This window comes from Balaenoptera physalus (assembly GCF_965194825.1).
Source record: "Balaenoptera physalus genome assembly, chromosome: 1".
Classification (NCBI taxonomy): Eukaryota; Metazoa; Chordata; class Mammalia; order Artiodactyla; family Balaenopteridae; genus Balaenoptera; species Balaenoptera physalus.
In genome coordinates this window covers 130,473,465-130,491,252 of record NC_138882.1, presented here as the reverse complement: position 1 = coordinate 130,491,252, position 17,788 = coordinate 130,473,465, and the positions used below count along the sequence as shown (strand labels likewise).

General features: G+C 37.2%; 1 protein-coding gene, 1 long non-coding RNA gene and 1 pseudogene across 4 annotated transcripts in view; 1 reads left to right on the top strand and 2 right to left on the bottom strand.

Annotated features, from left to right (window-relative positions):
• Nucleotides 1–17,788, bottom strand: part of LOC309641494 — a 664,930-nt gene that overhangs the window by 77,745 nt on the left and 569,397 nt on the right. The gene's annotated exons all lie outside the window — the stretch shown is intronic.
• The window catches only part of LOC309641297 (protein arginine N-methyltransferase 5 pseudogene), a 369,652-nt pseudogene that overhangs the window by 31,510 nt on the left and 320,354 nt on the right, over nt 1–17,788 (bottom strand). The window lies entirely within an intron of this gene.
• MSH4 (mutS homolog 4) overlaps nt 1–17,788 on the top strand; it is a 93,371-nt gene that overhangs the window by 32,948 nt on the left and 42,635 nt on the right. For both annotated transcript variants that reach the window (XM_082419670.1, XM_082419669.1), the window contains one exon: nt 11,462–11,536. In XM_082419670.1, coding sequence (XP_082275796.1) covers nt 11,462–11,536 — 75 coding nt within the window. The remainder of the gene's footprint in view (nt 1–11,461; nt 11,537–17,788) is intronic.

Here is a 17,788-nt window from a genome sequence, read left to right as displayed (position 1 = left end):
GATGTATTTATTTTATTTATTTTTGGCTGCATCGGGTCTTAGTTGTGGCAATGAGGGATCTTTGTTGAGGCACGCGGGATCTTTTGTTGCGGCACGCAGGCTTCTCTCTAGTTTTGGCGTGCAGGCTCCAGGGCACGTGGGCTCTGTAGTTATGGCACGCAGGTTCCAGAGCGTGTGGGCTCTGTAGTTTGCAGCATGCAGGCTCTCTAGTTGAGGCGCGCACGGGCTTAGTTGCCCCACGGCATGTGGGATCTTAGTTCCCTGACCAGGGATCGAACCTGCGTCCCCTTCATTGTAAGGCGGATTCTTTACCACTAGACCACCAGGGAAGTCTCGCCAATAATGTCCTTTTAGAAAAAGGATTCAGTTGAGAATCAAGCATTGCCTTTAGTTTTTGTGTCTATTTAGTCTTCAATCATGACCTTGACACTTGAAAATTACGGGTATGTATTTTCTCTCAATTTGGGTTTGTCTGATGTTTCCTCATCATTAGATTCAGGTAACATTTTATTATAGGAAAGAATTAATTATCAGATTATACCCGAGAGGAGTCTCTTTGTTGTCACCTTGTGTAATGTGTAGTATTACACAGCCATACATATTCATGATTTAGTTTCGCTGGCTATAAGAATTAGTAATATACCATTGACCCTTGAACAACATGAGGTTTAGGGGTGCTGACCCCCTGCAAATTGAAAATCCTCATATAATTTTTGGCCTCCCCCAGACTTAACTATTGATAGCCTACTGTTGACTGGAGTCCTTACTGATAACATAAACAGCTGATTAATACATATTTTGTATGTTATATGTTTTTATACTGTATTCGTACAATAAAGTAAGCTAGAGAAAAGAAAACGTTATTAAGAAAATCATAAGGAAGAGAAAATACATCTCCAGTACATATGTGTATTTATTGAAAAAAATCTGCATTTAAGTGGACCCATGCAGTTCAAACCTGTGTTGTTCAAGGGTCAGCTGTACATGTTTTTGCATTAGACTGTTTCTGGTTATATTAAGAAAGGAATATCAATTTAGCCAACTAACTCTCTGGGAAATATCTGTGATTAAAAAACCAGCTTCTGTAATCAGTTTGTCAGATTTTAGAAAAGCCCAGTGGGCTAAGTGTAAGGTAATTCTGTAAACTGAGAATCTGGAATCTTTTTTCCAGTCTAGAAAAGGCAATCTGTAACTAGCTCCATAAGGTTTTTATGGGCCAGTGTTACTTCCCACCCTTTTTAGTTTTGGGGGAATCAGTCATAGTTGTACATTTTTTCCTTAACCAGCACATCTGTCGTTTGTGGAGGCTTTTTTAAAAATACTTTCCACACCTGAAACTAACACAACATTGTAAATCAACTATACTCCAGTAAAACATTTTAAAAAAAGGAAAAAAAGGAAAAAAATAAAGTAAAAAAAATACTTTTCAGATGAGATATACTAACTTTTAAGGAAACTTAAGCAATATATTGACTTTATACATAATTCATGAATTTCAGTATTCCTTATACTGTTTCTCAGTTGCTGTTTCCTTAACCATCTGGAGATATATTTTAAATGAGGCTTTTCCGTCGTTTAATATAAGCATGTATATATATCTTAATTAAACATGATATTTACTAAATTAGTTCAGACTTGTGCTGGTTAAATTGCATTATTTGCTTAAGCTTGTGGATGAACTAAATGTTCTTTTGGCTGAATTTTATGATTGGCTTAAACTTCTGAATGAACTAAATGTTCTCTGAAAATTTCCAGTATGGAATTGTTTGCCTAAGATGAATTCTCATATTTTCTCTTTAAGAATATTGATTTTAGAAAATGCATATTTTCTGATCATAAGTATTCATTGAGAATAAAAATTAAATTTATTATTTTAATTAATCCAAATGTCTTTTCTTTTTATGCAGTATTTATAACCTTACAATTTAATGTATTGCATTAAGAATGTTTGTGTTTTCCATTATAAACATCCAAAATACTTCCTGCAACATTTGAAAACTTTGATATCAAAGAATTTTTTTCAAGTTTTTACCCAAGTTTCTTTGCTTTGTTTTGAATAACTTTTAATTTTTTTCCACTGATTTCAGACTGCCATATAGAGTATGTAGTACATGGCTCCTTCTTTAATTAATTCAACAAGTTATTTTACCAAGCATTGTAATGAGTGCTAGGGGTACAGTAAGAAGTAAATCTCTAATCCAAAGGAATTTATAATTCATTTTGAGATTTTGGTTAAAAAAAAGCAATTACAGCATAGTATTATCAGGAACTGTAAGGGATCTGATATTCTATCCTACTTGCAAGCTAACAAGTTAGCCTGCCACAGTTTCATAAATGCTGACAGAAGACACAGACTCCTAGATCAGAGAGAAAGGACTTTATACTCACAATAGCAGTATCCAGAGTATCAACATTTTCTTGCACTGATTCCCTAAGCTCCATTTCCCACAGGGCGATGTGAAGAGGGCTAGGTGATACCTGCACATACAGAGTTTTACAAGAGAGAATTGCTGATCTTAGGGAACCTGAATCTTTTATAATGGGCAGTAAGCATATTTGCCTGCTATTATGCAGGGAGGCACCATCTTTATCTTCTGAGACTGTAAGCAAACCTGCCCTTTGCTCTAGAAGGAGACACTATATCTTTCAAGGCTATTCACTATATAAACATCCTGGAAAAGTCTGTCCAGAACAAAGGCAGTCAGTGCCTTTGTTCATAAGATGTGCAAAAATGCAAAAGGCCAGTAGAGAATTGTCTCCCAGTTCTCCACAAAGAAACTCTTTCTCTTCCTGGCTTTAAGAAGCAAGCTGTAAAGAGACTGTATTAGTGTTCTATTGCTGCATAACAAATGACCTCAACTATAGCAGCTTAAAACTACACATATTTATTATCTCACAGTTTCTGTCAGTTAGGAGTCTATGCATATCTTAGCTTGGTTCTCTGCTTAGGGTCTTACAAACTGCAGTTAAGGTGTCATTCAGGGCTGGATACTCATCTGGAGTACTCACCTAGGGAAGGGTCTGCCTCTCTGCTCATGTGGTATGGGCAACACTTAGTACCTTGCAGCTGTAAGATTCATTGCAGTTTACTTTTTCAAAGCCATTAAGGTAGGAAGAGATTGGAAGGAGAGACAGAGAAAGAAGAAACAGGAAATCACTAGTGATATAAGAGGTTAAGAGAGTACCTGTGTAAATATAGTAAGACAACTCCTCCACAGCAGGATTTCTCAAACTTGGCACTATTGACATGTTGGGATGGATAATTCTTTTACTGTTCTGTGCGTTCTAAAATGTTTAGCAGTATTCATAGCTTCTACCCACTAGATGCCAGTAGAATCCAATTGTTATACCCAGTTATTACAGCCAGAAATGTATTCAGGCATTACAACAGTGAACACCCATGATGACCACTCAGTTAAGGAACAGATATTGCCAGTACTTCAGAACTCCCCTTCTGTTCCTTCCTGTTCATTATTCTCTACCTCCCTCCAAAAAGAAACCACTTTTTATTATAAATTACTTTTTTGTTTTCCTTTATAACTTAGTTTTACCTGTTCTTTTAAAAACTTTAAATATAAGGAATCATTCAGTGTGTATTTTTTATATCTGGCTTCTTCTATCCAACATTGTGTTTGTAAGATTTAGTCATGTCGCATGTAGCTATAGCTTATTTATTTCCATTGCTATATAGTATTCCACTGTATGAGTATGCCATTATTCAGTTCACTGTTGTTGGACTTCTGAGTTGTTGGCAGGTTTTGGCAATTAGAAATAATACTGCTTAATCATTTTATACCTGCTTCTTAATAAAATTTTGAACATATTTTTATTGGGTACATAGGAATGGAACTTCTGAGTCTTGAGGTGTATCTTCAACTTTAGTTGAACTTTTGGCAAACATGATGTTTGCCAAAATGTTTTTCAAAATGATTGTACTAATTTACAGTCCCATCAGGAGGGTATGAGAAGTCCCATTGCTCTTATCCAAAACCTGATATTGTCAGTTTAAAAATCTAGCCATAGTGGTTGGTAGATAGTAGTATTTCATTGAGGTTTTTTTTTTTTTTAATTAATTAATTTATTTATTTATGGCTGTGTCGGGTCTTCGTTTCTGTGCAAGGGCTTTCTCTAGTTGTGGCAAGCGGGGGCCACTCTTCATCGCGGTGTGCGGGCCTCTCACTGTCGCGGCCTCTCTTGTTGCGGAGCACAGGCTCCAGTCGCACAGGCTCAGCAATTGTGGCTCATGGGCCTAGCTGCTCTGCGGCATGTGGGATCTTCCCAGACCAGGGCTCGAACCCGTGTCCCCTGCATTGGCAGGCAGATTCTCAACCACTGCGCCACCAGGGAAGCCCCTCATTGTGGTTTTAATTTGCATTTTCCTGTTAATGAGGTTGAACACCCTTTCATATGTATATTGACCATTTGACTATCTTCTTTTGTGAAGGTCTTGCCCATTTTTCTATTGAGTTATCATCTTTTTTGATTTGTAGAGCTGTTTATAGAAGCCCTTCATTGCTTCTGTGTTGCGAATATCTTCTCCCACTTTGTAATTGGCTTTTTTTGCTCAGTATTGTGGAGTAGACATTGTTGGTGTGCCACCCGCATCTCCTTGGTATTCACTTTCGTGTATGGAAGGCTTCTCACTGCAAGCAAGCAGAAACTTTCTGCCTGAGGACTTTCTCTGGCCACAGGAGAGACTAGAGAGTAATCAGGGAGTTGCTGACCCACTGATAGGTCTTGACGAATACTGAACTGAAGTTGGTGAATAAATGCCCCATTTTCCTTACCTCTGGAAGTAGTTTCTGAAGCTTACTTTACACCATCTCTGAGAGGTCTCCAGCAGGATTGAGCCACGGTACCATACACTGGTAACCGGATCATCATTACATCCTATATTGATGTTCTTCCCTTGCCTTCTTACTTCCCCACTCTCTTGCCAATACTTCCTGGAATTACTTTTCAAATAAATTATTTGGTTTCTAAAAATTGGTTTTTGGGGAACCTATCCTGCATCAGTGGTGTCTTTTGATGAATAGAAATTCTTTTTTTATGATTCATTATTTTGTATATATTATGAAACAGTCACCACAGTAAGTCTAGTTAACATCCATCCCCATGCATAGTTCTAAATTTTTTTCTCGTGATGAGGACTTTAAGACCTACACTCTTAGTAACTTTCAAATATGCAATACAGTGTCATTAACTATAGTCACCATGCCATATATTACATCCCCACGACTTATTTATTTTATAGCTGGAAGTTTGTACCTTTTGACCTTCTTCTCCCATTTTGCCTCTCCCCCACATCCTAACTCTGGCAACCACCAATCTGTTCCCTGTATTTATGAGTTTGGTTTTTTGTTTGTTTTTAGATCCATGTACAAGTGAGATCATGTGGTATTTGTCTCTGTCTGACTTATTAGAAGTCTTTAATTTAAATGTAGTCTAGTTTATTTCTTTCCTTTGTAGTTAGTGTTTGTGGTATCCTGCTTAAGAAGTCTTTACCTACCCCAGTGTCTTGATTGTACCCATGGGATTTTAATTTATGGAGATCACTGAGTGATGACATGGAGAGGCTAATGCCATTTTTTTTTAAAAGGAATTCCTTTATTTTTATTATTTATTTATTTATTTATTTTTGGTTGTGTTGGGGTCTTTGTTTCTGTGCAAGGGCTTTCTCTAGTCGCGGCAAGCGGAGGCCACTCTTCATTGCGGTGCACGGGCCTCTCACTATCGTGGCCTCTCTTGTTGCAGAGCACAAGCTCCAGACACGCAGGCTCAGTAGCTGTGGCTCACGGGCCTAGTTGCTCCGCGGCATGTGGAATCTTCCCAGACCAGGGCTCGAACCCATGTCCTCTGTGTTGGCAGGCGGGTTCTTAACCACTGCACCACCAGGGAAGTCCAAAGGATATTCTTATTACTTGCAATTCCTGAGAGAAAGAAGTACGTCATGCAGAATCACATGGGGAGGTACCAGGGTTACTCAGGAGGTGGAGGACTGGGGGAAAAATATTGCAAAACCCTAAATTACTGCAGTAGTAGGAACTTGTTAGGTGAAAACGTCCCCTATTTGGTAAGAAGCAAAACACATATGGTGGGATTTGTGGTTGGAGTATTTGTAATGTGATTTTTGTGTGCCCACAAAAACCAGACCATGGGGGAGATGTAAACAACTTGGCCATTAGTTTGAACCTGTGATTAATGTGTGCCAAATCATCAATTATGAAACTTATAGAAGTTTGGTTAGAATATCCAAGGTAATGAGAGTATTCTTCTTTGTTATATTCCAGATGCTTTATTGTTTTATGTTTAGATCTACAGTCCACCTGGAATTGATATTTGTATGTGGTGTGAAGAAGGGGCCATATTTAATTTTTTGTTGTACAGATTCATGATCGTATTGGTACCATTTATAGAGAAGACTTTCCTTTGCCTACTGCTCCACAGTCAACCTTTGTCATAAATCAAGTGCCCATATATGATTTTCTTTCTAGACTCTATTCTATACCATTGGTCTCTCTGTCTGCCCTTGTGCTGATACCACAGTTTCTTAATTACTCTATTATAAGTTGATATTCATTAGTCTTTCCATGCTGTTCTTCTTCAAGACTATCTTAGCTATTTTTGGAAGATGTTCTTCTTTGGTAATAGTGATGATAATTGTCTTATGTTTGGTGAATTTTATTTATTTTTAATCTTCCATTTAGTTTCAGTGATTCATTATAAGAGAGCATGAGATAACTTGTTTTGGGGCTAACAACATTCATTTGAGTATTTCTTCTAAATTGATCCATATAGTCTTGGAAAAGTCCAGGTATTGTGCAATGGGGATATAGGTTAGGAGGCTTCAAAGAGAAATTGCTCATAGCAATACAAGCTTACCTCAGGAAACAAGAAAAATCTCAAATAAACAACCTAATGTTACACCTAAAGCAACTAGAGAAAGAAGAACAAACAAAACCCAAAGTTAATGGAAGGAAAGAAATCATAAAGATCAGAGCAGAAATAAATGAAATAGAGACTAAAAAAACAGAAAAGATCAACAAAACTAAAAGCCGGTTCTTTGAAAAGATAAACAAAATTGATAAATCTTTAGCCAGACTCATCAAGAAAAAAAGCGAGAGGGCTCAAATCAATAAAATTAGAAATGAAAAAGAAGTTACAACTGACACCACAGAAATAAAAAGGGCCATAAGAGATTACTACAAGCAACTATATGCCAATAAAATGGACAACCTAGAAGAAATGGACAAATTTTTAGAAAGATACAATTTTCCAAGACTGTACCAGCAAGAAGTAGAAAACATGAACAAACCAGTTACAAGTACTGAAATTGAATCTGAGGTTAAAAAACTCCCCTCAAACAAAAGTCCAGGACCAGATGGCTTCACAGGGGAATTCTGTCAAACATTTAGAGAAGAGTTAACACCTGTCCTTCTGAAACTATTCCAAAAAATTTCAGAGGAAGGAACACTTCCAAACTCATTCTATAAAGCTACCATCACCCTGATATCAAAACCAGACAACGATACCATAAAGAAAAAATTACAGGCCAGTATCACTGATGAACATAGATGCAAAAATCCTCAACAAATTTCTAGCAAACCAAATCCAACAATACATTAAAAGGATCATACACCATATTCAAGTGGGATTTATCCCAGGGATGCAAGGATTTTTCAATATCCACAAATCAATCAGTATGAGACACCACATTAACAAAATGAAGAATAAAAACCATGTGATCATCTCAATAGATGCAGAAAAAGCTTTTGATAAAATTCAACATCCATTTATGATAAAAACTCTCCAGAAAGTGGGCATAGAGAGAACCTACCTCAACATATTATAAAGGCCATATATGACAAATCCACAGCTAACATCATACTCATTGGTGAAAAGCTGAAGGCATTTCCTCTAAGATCAGGAACAAGACAAGGATGTCAACTCTCGCCACTTCTATTCAACATCATTTTGGAAGTCCTATCCATGGCAATCAGAGAAGAAAAGGAATCCAAATTGGAAAAGAAGAAGTAAAACTGTCACTCTTTGCAGATGACATGATAGCAGACATAGAAAATCCTGAAGATACTAGAGCTCATCAATGAATTTGTTAAAGTTGTAGGATACAGAAGTAGTACACAGAAATCTGTTGCATATCTATACACTAACAATGAAAGTTCAGAAAGAGAAATTAAGGAAACAGTCCTATTTACCATCACATCAGAAAGGATAAAATACCAGGAATAAACCTTTCTAAGGAGGCAACGGACCTGTACTCCAAAAACTATGAGACACTGATGAAAGAAACTGAAGATGACACAAACAGATGGAAAGATATCCATGTTCTTGGATTGGAAAAATCAGTATTGTCAAAATGACTATACTACCCAAGGCAATCTACAGATTCAGTGCAATCCCTATCATATTACCAATGGCATTTTTCACAGAACTAGAACAAAATTTTTTAAATTTTGTATGGAAACACAAAAGACCCTGAATAGCCAAAGCAATCTTGAGAAAGAAAAGTGGAGGTGGAGGAATCAGATCCCCTGACTTCAGACTGTACTACAAAGCTACAATAATCAAAACAGTGTGGTACTGGTACAAAAACAGAGATATATAGATCAATGGAACAAGATAGAAAGCCCAGAGATAAACCCACACACTTATGGTCCATTAATCTATGACAGAGGAGGCAGGAATATGTAATGCACAAAAGACAGTCTCTTCAATAAGTGGTGCTGGGAAAACTGGACACCTACATGTAAAAGAATGAAATTAGAACATTCTCTAACACCATACAGAAAATAAACTCAAAATGGATTAAAGACCTAAGTGTAAGACCAGGTACTATAAAACTCTTAGAGGAAAACATAGGCAGAACACACTTTGACATAAATCACAGCAGTATCTTTTTGGATCCATCTCCTAGAGTAATGGAAGTAAAACCAAAAATAAATAAATGGGACCTAATTAAATTTAAAAGTTTTTGTGCAGTAAAGGGAACCATAAAAAAAGAAAAAAGACAACTTACAGAATGGGAGAAAAATATTTGCAAATGATGCGACTGACAAGGGATTAATCTCCAAAATATACAAACAGCTCATACAGCTCAATATCAAAAAACAAACAGCCCAATCAAAAAATGGGCAGAATGAGACTTCCCTGGTGGTCCAGTGGTTAAGAATTCACCTTGCAATGCAGGGGATGCCGGTTCGATCCCTGGTCAGGGAACTAAGATCCCACACGCTGCAGGGCAACTAAGCTTGCACTCCACAACTAGAGAGCCTGTGTGCCGCAACTACAGAGCCCATGCTCTCTGGAGCCCATGTGCCACAACTACAGAGCCCACGTGCTCTGGAGCCCTCATGCCACAACTAGAGAGAAGCCTGCGCACTGTGATGAAGAACCTGCATGCTGCAACGAAATATCCTGCATGCCGCAACTAACACCCAACAGAGGCTAAATAAATATTTTTTTAAAAAATGGGCAGAAGATCTAAAAAGGCATTTTCTCAAAGAAGACATACAGATGGCCAAAAAGCACATGAACATTGCTAATTACTAGAGAAATGGAAATGAAAACTTCAGTGAGGTATCACCTCACACCAGTCAGAATGGCCATGATTAAAAAGTCTACAAATAATAAATGCTGGAGAGGGTGTGGAGGAAAGGGAACCCTCCTACACAGTTGGTGGGAATGTAAATTGGTACAGCCACTATGGAGAACAGTATGGTGGTTCCTTAAAAAACTAAAAATAGAGCTACCATATGATCCTGCAATCCTACTACTAGGCATATATCTGGAGAAAAACAATTCAAAAAGATACATGCACCAAGGGACTTCCCTGGTGGTGCAGTGGTTAAGAATCCGCCTGCCAGTGCAGAGGACATGGGTTTGAGCCCTGGTCCGGGAAGATCCCACATGCCACAGAGCAACTAAGCCCGTGCGCCACAACTACTGAGCCTGCGCTCTAGAGCCTGCAAGCCACAACTACTGAAGCCCGCGCACCTAGAGCCCGTGCTTCGCAACAAGATAAGCCACCACAATGAGAAGCCCACGCACTGCAACAAAGAGTAACCCCTACTCGCTGCAGCTAGGGAGAGACCACGTGCAGCAACGAAGACCCAGTGCAGCCAAAAATAAATAAATAAATTTATTAAAGAAAAAAAAAAAACAGTAGCCAAGGCATGGAAGCAACCTAAGTGTCCATTGACAGATGAATGGATAAAGAAGATGTCATGTATACCCACACAGACACACACACACACACACACACACAATGGAATAATAGCCATAAAAAAGAATGAAATTACGCCGTTTGCAACAACATGGATGGACCTAGAGATTATCAAGATAAGTGAAGTAAGCGAGACAGAGAAAGAAAAATACCATATGATATCGCTTATGTGGAATCCAAAGAATGACACAACGAACTTATTTACAAAACAGAAATGGACTCACAAACATAGAAAACAAACTTGTGGTTACTAAGTGGGAGAGGGGGAGGGATAAATTAGGAGTTTGGGATTAAAATATACACATTACTATATATAAAATAGAAAACCAGCAAGGGCCTACTATATAGCACACGGAAGTATACTCAGTATCTTGTAATAACCTATAATGGAAGAGAATGTAAAAAAAGAATATGTATTACATATTATTTAATCTTTATATATTCTTGATATATTTATATATATGTAAAACTGAACCACTTTGCTGTACACTTGAAACTAATACAACATTGTAAATCAACTATTTCAATAAAAATAACAAAACAGCTCTATATCAAGCAAATTATGTCGTAATTGTAATATCCTAAAACTCCTTGTCAGTATTGGTAAATTAGTCCATTCACAAACATTCCTCATTTCCCCAGGTTTAGTACCACTGTTTGGCTTTGGAGATGGTATGATTTGATTTTTTAAAAATTTATTTATAAAATTTAGAATATTGATGTTGCTTTATTTTGAAAAACTATAAATAGTTTGGACCGCTGGAATTATGAAAATTGTTTTACTTGCGTAAACAGGAACCGATGAGGGAAATTCATGTTCTATAACTATCTGGGAGGTTTGGATTCAGTTTTTCAAGTATCATCCATTTATCAGTGTCTTTTCTGCCGTTTAAAATTAATCTTAGTCTCTTAGTGCTGGTCAGTATTAAATTGTATCTCCTATTGCTACTGTAGGTTAAGCTGGACACAAAGGGTTTTATATAGAAATGAAAGTTGGATACAGTGAGGTGAACTCTTCTCACTGTCAGACTTACAGGAGACTAGTGCATTAGGCTTATCATGATGGGTCTGTAATTTGTAACCATTGTCTAGGCTGTTATCCTGCCTAGGTTGATAAATAAAAATGTATGGGAAATGTAAGTGTAGAATGTTCAAGAGGAAAACCCATTAATGTGTTAAATATTTATGGTGTCCACATTTGGATTTTTATCTTAATAGGTTAATGCAGCTGAATCAAAGATAACAAATTTAATATACCTAAAACATACCTTGGAACTCGTGGATCCTTTAAAGGTAATTTTTATGTGTATATGTTGTTTAAACATGTCTAGCATCAGCTTTTTAAAACTTTTTGTTTTGAAAAAATTTCATGCAGTAAGTTGCGAGAATAGTATAATGAATTCCCATATTCTCTCTCTTTCCACACACAGCACACACACATATTATTGTCCTTATTATTACCTTACTGAACCATTTGAGAATAAGTTGCAGTACCTAAATGCTAAAGTGCATATCTCCTAAGAACAAAGATGTTCTCTTGCATAACCACAATATGATTTAAAAATTCAGGATATTTAACATTGGTAAAATACTGTTAAGTTGACCCTTGAACAACATAGGGGTCAGGGACACCAACCCTGCATGCAGTGGAAATTCTGCATATAGCTTATTGTTGGCCCTTTGAATATTCAGTTCCTCCACATCCGCAGTTTCTCTGTATCTGCAGTTCCATATCTGCAGATTCAACTAACCGCAGATCATGTAGTACTGTGGTATTTATTGTACTATTGAAAAAAATCCACCCATAACTGGACCCTCACAGTTCAAACCCGTGTTGTTCAAGGATCAACTGTATATTATATATAGCCTATATTCACATTTTTCCAGTTGTCCTAATACTGTTCTTTATGGTATTTTTTTTTTTCCTGGTACATGATCCAGTCAAGGACCATGCATTGTATTTAATGTCATGGTTTCTTTACACTTTTTTAAAGTGAAAAGTTTCTCAGCCTTTCTTTGCCTTTTGTGATACTGACATCTTGAAGAGTATAGGGTCAGTTTTTTTTTTAATATCTTTATTGGAATATAATTGCTTTCCAGTGTTGTGTTAGCTTCTGTTGTGCAACAAAGTGTATCAGCTACAAGTATACATATTTCCCCATATCCCCTCCCTCTTGCGCCTCCCTCCCACCCTCCCTATCTCACCCCTCGAGGTGGTCACAAAGCATCAAGCTGATCTCCCTGTGCTATGCAGCAGCTTCCCACTAGCCATCCATTATACATTTGGTAGTGAATATATGTCAGTGCTACTCTCTCACTTCGTCCCAGCTTCCCCTTCCCCCTCTCTGTCCTCAAGTCCATTCTCTACATCTGCACCTTTATTCCTGCCCTGCCTCTAGTTTCATCAGTACCGTTTATTTAGATCCCATACATGTGTGTTAGCATACGATATTTCTTTTTTTCTTACTAACTTACTTCACTCTGTATGACACTCTAGGTCCATCCACCTCAGTACACATAACTCATTTTCGCTCCTTTTTATGGCTGAGTAATATTCTGTTGTATATATGTGCCACATCTTCTTTATCCATTCATGTGTTGATGGACATTTAGCTTGCTTCCATGTCCTGGCAATTGTAAACAATGCTGCAGTGAACATTGTGGTACATGTATCTTTTTGAATTATGGTTTTCTCAGGGTATATGCCCAGTAGTGAGATTGCTGGGTCATATGGTAATTCTATTTTTAGTTTTCTAAGGAACCTCCATATCGTCCTCCATAGTGGCTGTATCAATTTACATTCCCACCAACAGTGTAGGAGGAAACCCTTTGCTCCACACCCTCTCCAGCATTTATTGTTGGTACATTTTTTGATGATGACCATTGTGACCAGTGTGAGGAGATACCTCATTGTGGTTGTTTGCATTTCTCTAACGATTAGTGATGTTGAGAATCTTTTCATGTGTGTCTTGGCAATCTGTATGTCTTCTTTGGAGAAATGTCTGTTTAGTCTTCTGCTCATTTTTGGATTAGGTTGTTTGTTTTTTTGATATTGAGCTACAGAGCTGCTTGTGTATTTTGGAGATTAATCCTTTGTCAGTTGCTTCGTTTGCAAATATTTTCTCCCATTCTGAGGGTTGTCTTTTTATCTTGTTTATGGTTTCCTTTGCTGTGCAAAAGTTTGAACTTTAATTAGGTCCCATTTGTTTACTTTTGATTTTATTTCCATTATTCCAGGAGGTGGGTCAAAAAAGATCTTGCTGTGATTTATGTCATAGAGTGTTCTGCCTTTGTTTTCCTCTCAGAGTTTTATAGTATCTGGCCTTACGTTTAGGTCTTTAATCCATTTTGAGTTTATTTTTGTGTATGGTGTTATGGAGTGTTCTAATTTCATTCTTTTACATGTAGCTGTCCACTTTTCCTAGCTCCACTTATTGAAGAGGCTGTCTTTTCTACATTGTATATTCTTGCCTCCTTTGTCAAACCTAAGGTGACTATATGTGCGTGGGTTTATCTCTGGGCTTTCTGTCCTGTTCCATTGATCTATATTTCTGTTTTGTGCCAGTACCATACTGTCTTGATTACTATAGCTTTGTAGTATATCTGAAGTCAGGGAGCCTGATTCCTCCAGTTCCGTTTTTCTTTCTCAAGGTTGCTTTTCGAGGTGTTTTGTGTTTCCATACAAATTGTCAAATTTTTTTGTTCTAGTTCTGTGAAAAATACCATTGGTAATTTGATAAGGACTGCACTGAATCTGTAGATGCTTTGGGTAATATAGTCACTTTCACAATGTTGATTCTTCCAATCCAAGAACATGGTATATCTTTCCATCTGTTTGTATTGTCTTTGATTTCTTTCATCAGTGTCTTATAGTTTTCTATATACAAGTCTTTGGCCTCCTTAGGTAAGTTTATTCCTCGGTATTTTATGTTTTTGTTGCAATGGTAAATGGGAGTGTTTCCTTGATTTCTCTTTCTGATTTTTTGTTGTTAGTGTATAGGAATGCAAGAGATTTCTGTGCATTAATTTTGTATCCTGCTACTTTACCAAATTCATTGATTAGCTCTAGTAGTTTTCTGGTGGCATCTTTAGGATTTTCTATGTATAATATCATGTCATCTGTAAACAGTGACAGTTTCACTTCTTCTTTTCCTACTTGGATTCCTTTCATTTCTTTTTCTTCTCTGACTGCCGTGGCTAAAACTTCCAAAACTATGTTGAATAATAGTGGTGAGAGTTGGCAACCTTGTCTTGTTCCTGATCTTAGAGGAAATGCTTTCAGTTTTTCACCATTGAGAATGATGTTGGCTGTAGGTTTGTCATATGGCTTTTATTATGTTGAGGTAGGTTCCCTCTATGCCCACTTTTTGGAGAGTTTTTGTTGTAAATGGGTGTTGAATGTTGTCAGAAGCTTTTTCTGCATCTATTGAGATTATCATGGTTTATATACTTCAGTTTCTTAATATGGTGTATCACATTGATTGATTTGCATATATTGAAGAATCCTTGCATTCCTGGGATAAACCCCACTTGATCATGGTGTATGATCCTTTTAATGTGCTGTTGGATTCTGTTTGCTGGTATTTTGTTGAGGAGTTTTGCATCTATGTTCGTCAGTGATATTGGCCTGTAGTTTTCTCTCTTTGTGATATCTTTGTCTGGTTTTGGTATCAGGGTGATGGTGGCCTCATAGAATGAGTTTAGGAGTGTTCCTCCCTCTGCTATATTTTGGGAGAGTTTGAGAAGGATAGGTGTTAGCTCTTCTCTAAATGTTTGATAGAATTCATCTTTGAAGCCATTTGGCCCTGGACTTCTGCTTGTTGGAAGATTGTTAATCACAGTTTCAATTTCAGTGCTTGTGATTGGTCTGTTCATGTTTTCTATTTCTTCCTGGTTCAATCCTGAAAAAGTATAATCATACTTTTGTAAGAATTTGTCCATTTCTTCCAGGTTGTCCCTTTTATTGGCATATAGTTGCTTGTAGTACTCTCTCAGGATCCTTTGTATTTCTGCAGTGTCAGTAGTTGCTTGTCCTTTTTCATTTCTAATTCTCTTGATTTGAGTCTTCTCCCTTTTTTTTCTGATGAGTCTGGCTAATGGTTTATCAATTTTGTTTATCTTCTCAAAGAACCAGCTTTTACTTTTATTGATCTTTGCTATTGTTTCCTTCATTTCTTTTTATTTATATCTTATCTGGTCTTTATGAATTCTTTCCGTCTGCTAACTTTGAGTTGTTTTGTTCTTCTTTCTCTAATTGCTTTAGGTGTAAGGTTAGGTTGTTTGTTTGAGATTTTTCTTGTTTCTTAAGGTAGGATTGTGTTGCTATAAAATTCCCTCTTAGAACAGCTTTTGCTGCATCCCATAGGTTTTGGGTCATTGTGTTTTCATTGTCATTTGTTTCCAGGTATTTTTTGATTTCCTCTTTGATTTCTTCAGTGATCTCTTGGTTGTTTAGTAGCATATTGCTTAGCCTCCATGTGTTTGTATTTTTTACAGATTTTTTTCCTGTAATTGATATCTAGTGTCATAGCGTTGTGGTTGGAAAAGATACTTGATATGATTTCAGTTTTCTTAAATTTACCAAGGCTTGATTTGTGACCCAAGATATGGTCTATCCTGGAGAATGTTCCATGAGCACTTGAGAAGAAAGTGTATTCTATTGTTTTTGGATGGAATATCCTATAAATATCAATTAAGTCCATCTTGTTTAATGTGTCATTTAAAGCTTGTGTTTCCTTATTTATTTTCTGTTTGGGTGATCTGTTGATTGGTGTAAGTGGGGTGTTAAAGTCACCTACTATTGTTGTGTTACTGTTGATTTCCCCTTTTATGGCTGTTTGCGTTTGCCTTACGTATCGAGGTGCTCCTATGTTGGGTGCATACATATTTACAATTGTTATATCTTCTTCTTGGATTGATCCCTTGATCATTATGTAGTGTCCTTCCTTGTCTCTTGTAATAGTCTTTATTTTAATTTTATTTTGTCTGATATGACTATTGCTACTCCAGCTTTCTTTTGTTTTCCATTTGCATGGAATATCTTTTTCCATCCCCTTACTTTCAGTCTGTATGTGTCCCTTGTTCTGAAGTGGTCTCTTGTAGACAGCATATATATGGGTCTCGTTTTTGTATCCGTTCAGCCAGTCTGGGTCCCTTGTTTGGGGCATTTAATCCATTTACATTTAAGATAATTATTGAAATGTATGTTCCTATTACATTATCTTAATTGTTTTGGGTTTGTTTTTGTAAGTCGTTTCCTCCTCTTGTGTTTCCTGCCTAGAGAAGTTCCTTTAGCATTTGTTGTAAAGCTGGTTTGGTAGTGCTGAATTCTCTTAGCTTTTGCTTGTCTGTAAAGCTTTTGATTTCTCTGTCGAATCTGAATGTCATCCTTGCTGGGTAGAGTAATCTTGGTTGTAGGTTTTTCCCTTTCATCACTTTAAATATATCTTCCCACTCCCTTCTGGCCTGTAGAGTTTCTGCTGAAATATCAGCTGTTAATCTTATGGGGATTCCCTTGTATGCTTTTTGTTGCTTTTCCCTTGTTGCTTTTAATATTTTTTCTTTGTGTTTAATTTTTGTTAGCTCGATTAATATGTGTCTCGGCATGTTTCTCCTTGGGTTTATCCTGTATGGGACTCTCTGTGTTTCCTGGACTTGGGTGGCTATTTCCTTTCCCATGTTGGGGAATTTTTCAACTATAATCTTTTCAAATATTTTCAGCTCCATTTTTTTCTTCTTCTTCTTCTTTTGGGACGCCTGTAATTTGAATGTTGGTGTGCTTAATGTTGTCCCAGAGGTTTCGGAGACTGTCCTCCATTCTCTTCATTCTTTTTTCTTTACTCTGCTCGGCGACATTTATTTCCACCATTTTATCTTCCAGCTCTCTAATCTGTTATTCTGCCTCAGTTATTCTGCTATTGATTCCTTCTAGAGTGTTTTTTATTTCAGTTATTGTGTTGTTCATTAATGTTTGTTTGCTCTTTAGTTCTTCTAGGTCCTTGTTAAACGTTTCTTGTATTTTCTGTGTTGTATTTCCAAGATTTTGGATCATCTTTACTATCATTACTCTGAATTCTTTTTCAGTTAGTTTGCCTATTTCCTCTTCATTTATTTGGTCTTGTGCGTTTTAATCTTGCTCCTTTGCCGGTAAGATATTTCTCTGTCTTCTTATTTTGTCTAATATACAGTATTTGAGGTCTCTTTTCCCTAGGCTGCAGGATCACAGTTCCTCTTACTTCTGTTCTCTGCCCCCGGTGGTGGTGTTGGTCCAGTGTCTTGTGTAGGCATCCTGATGGGAGGGACTGGTGCTTGCGTTCTGGTGGGTGGAGCTGAGTCTTTTCCCTCTGATGAGCAGGGCCGTGTCAGGTGATTTGTTTTGGGGTGTTTGTTAGCTTAGTATGACTTTAGGTAGTCTGTGTGCTGATGGGTGGGTTTGTGTTCCTGTCTTGTTTGTTGTTTGGTATGACGTGTCCAGTGCTGGGAGCTGCTGGCAGTTGGGTGGACCTGGGTCTTGGATTCAGATAGAGGCCTCAGTGAGAGCTCTTG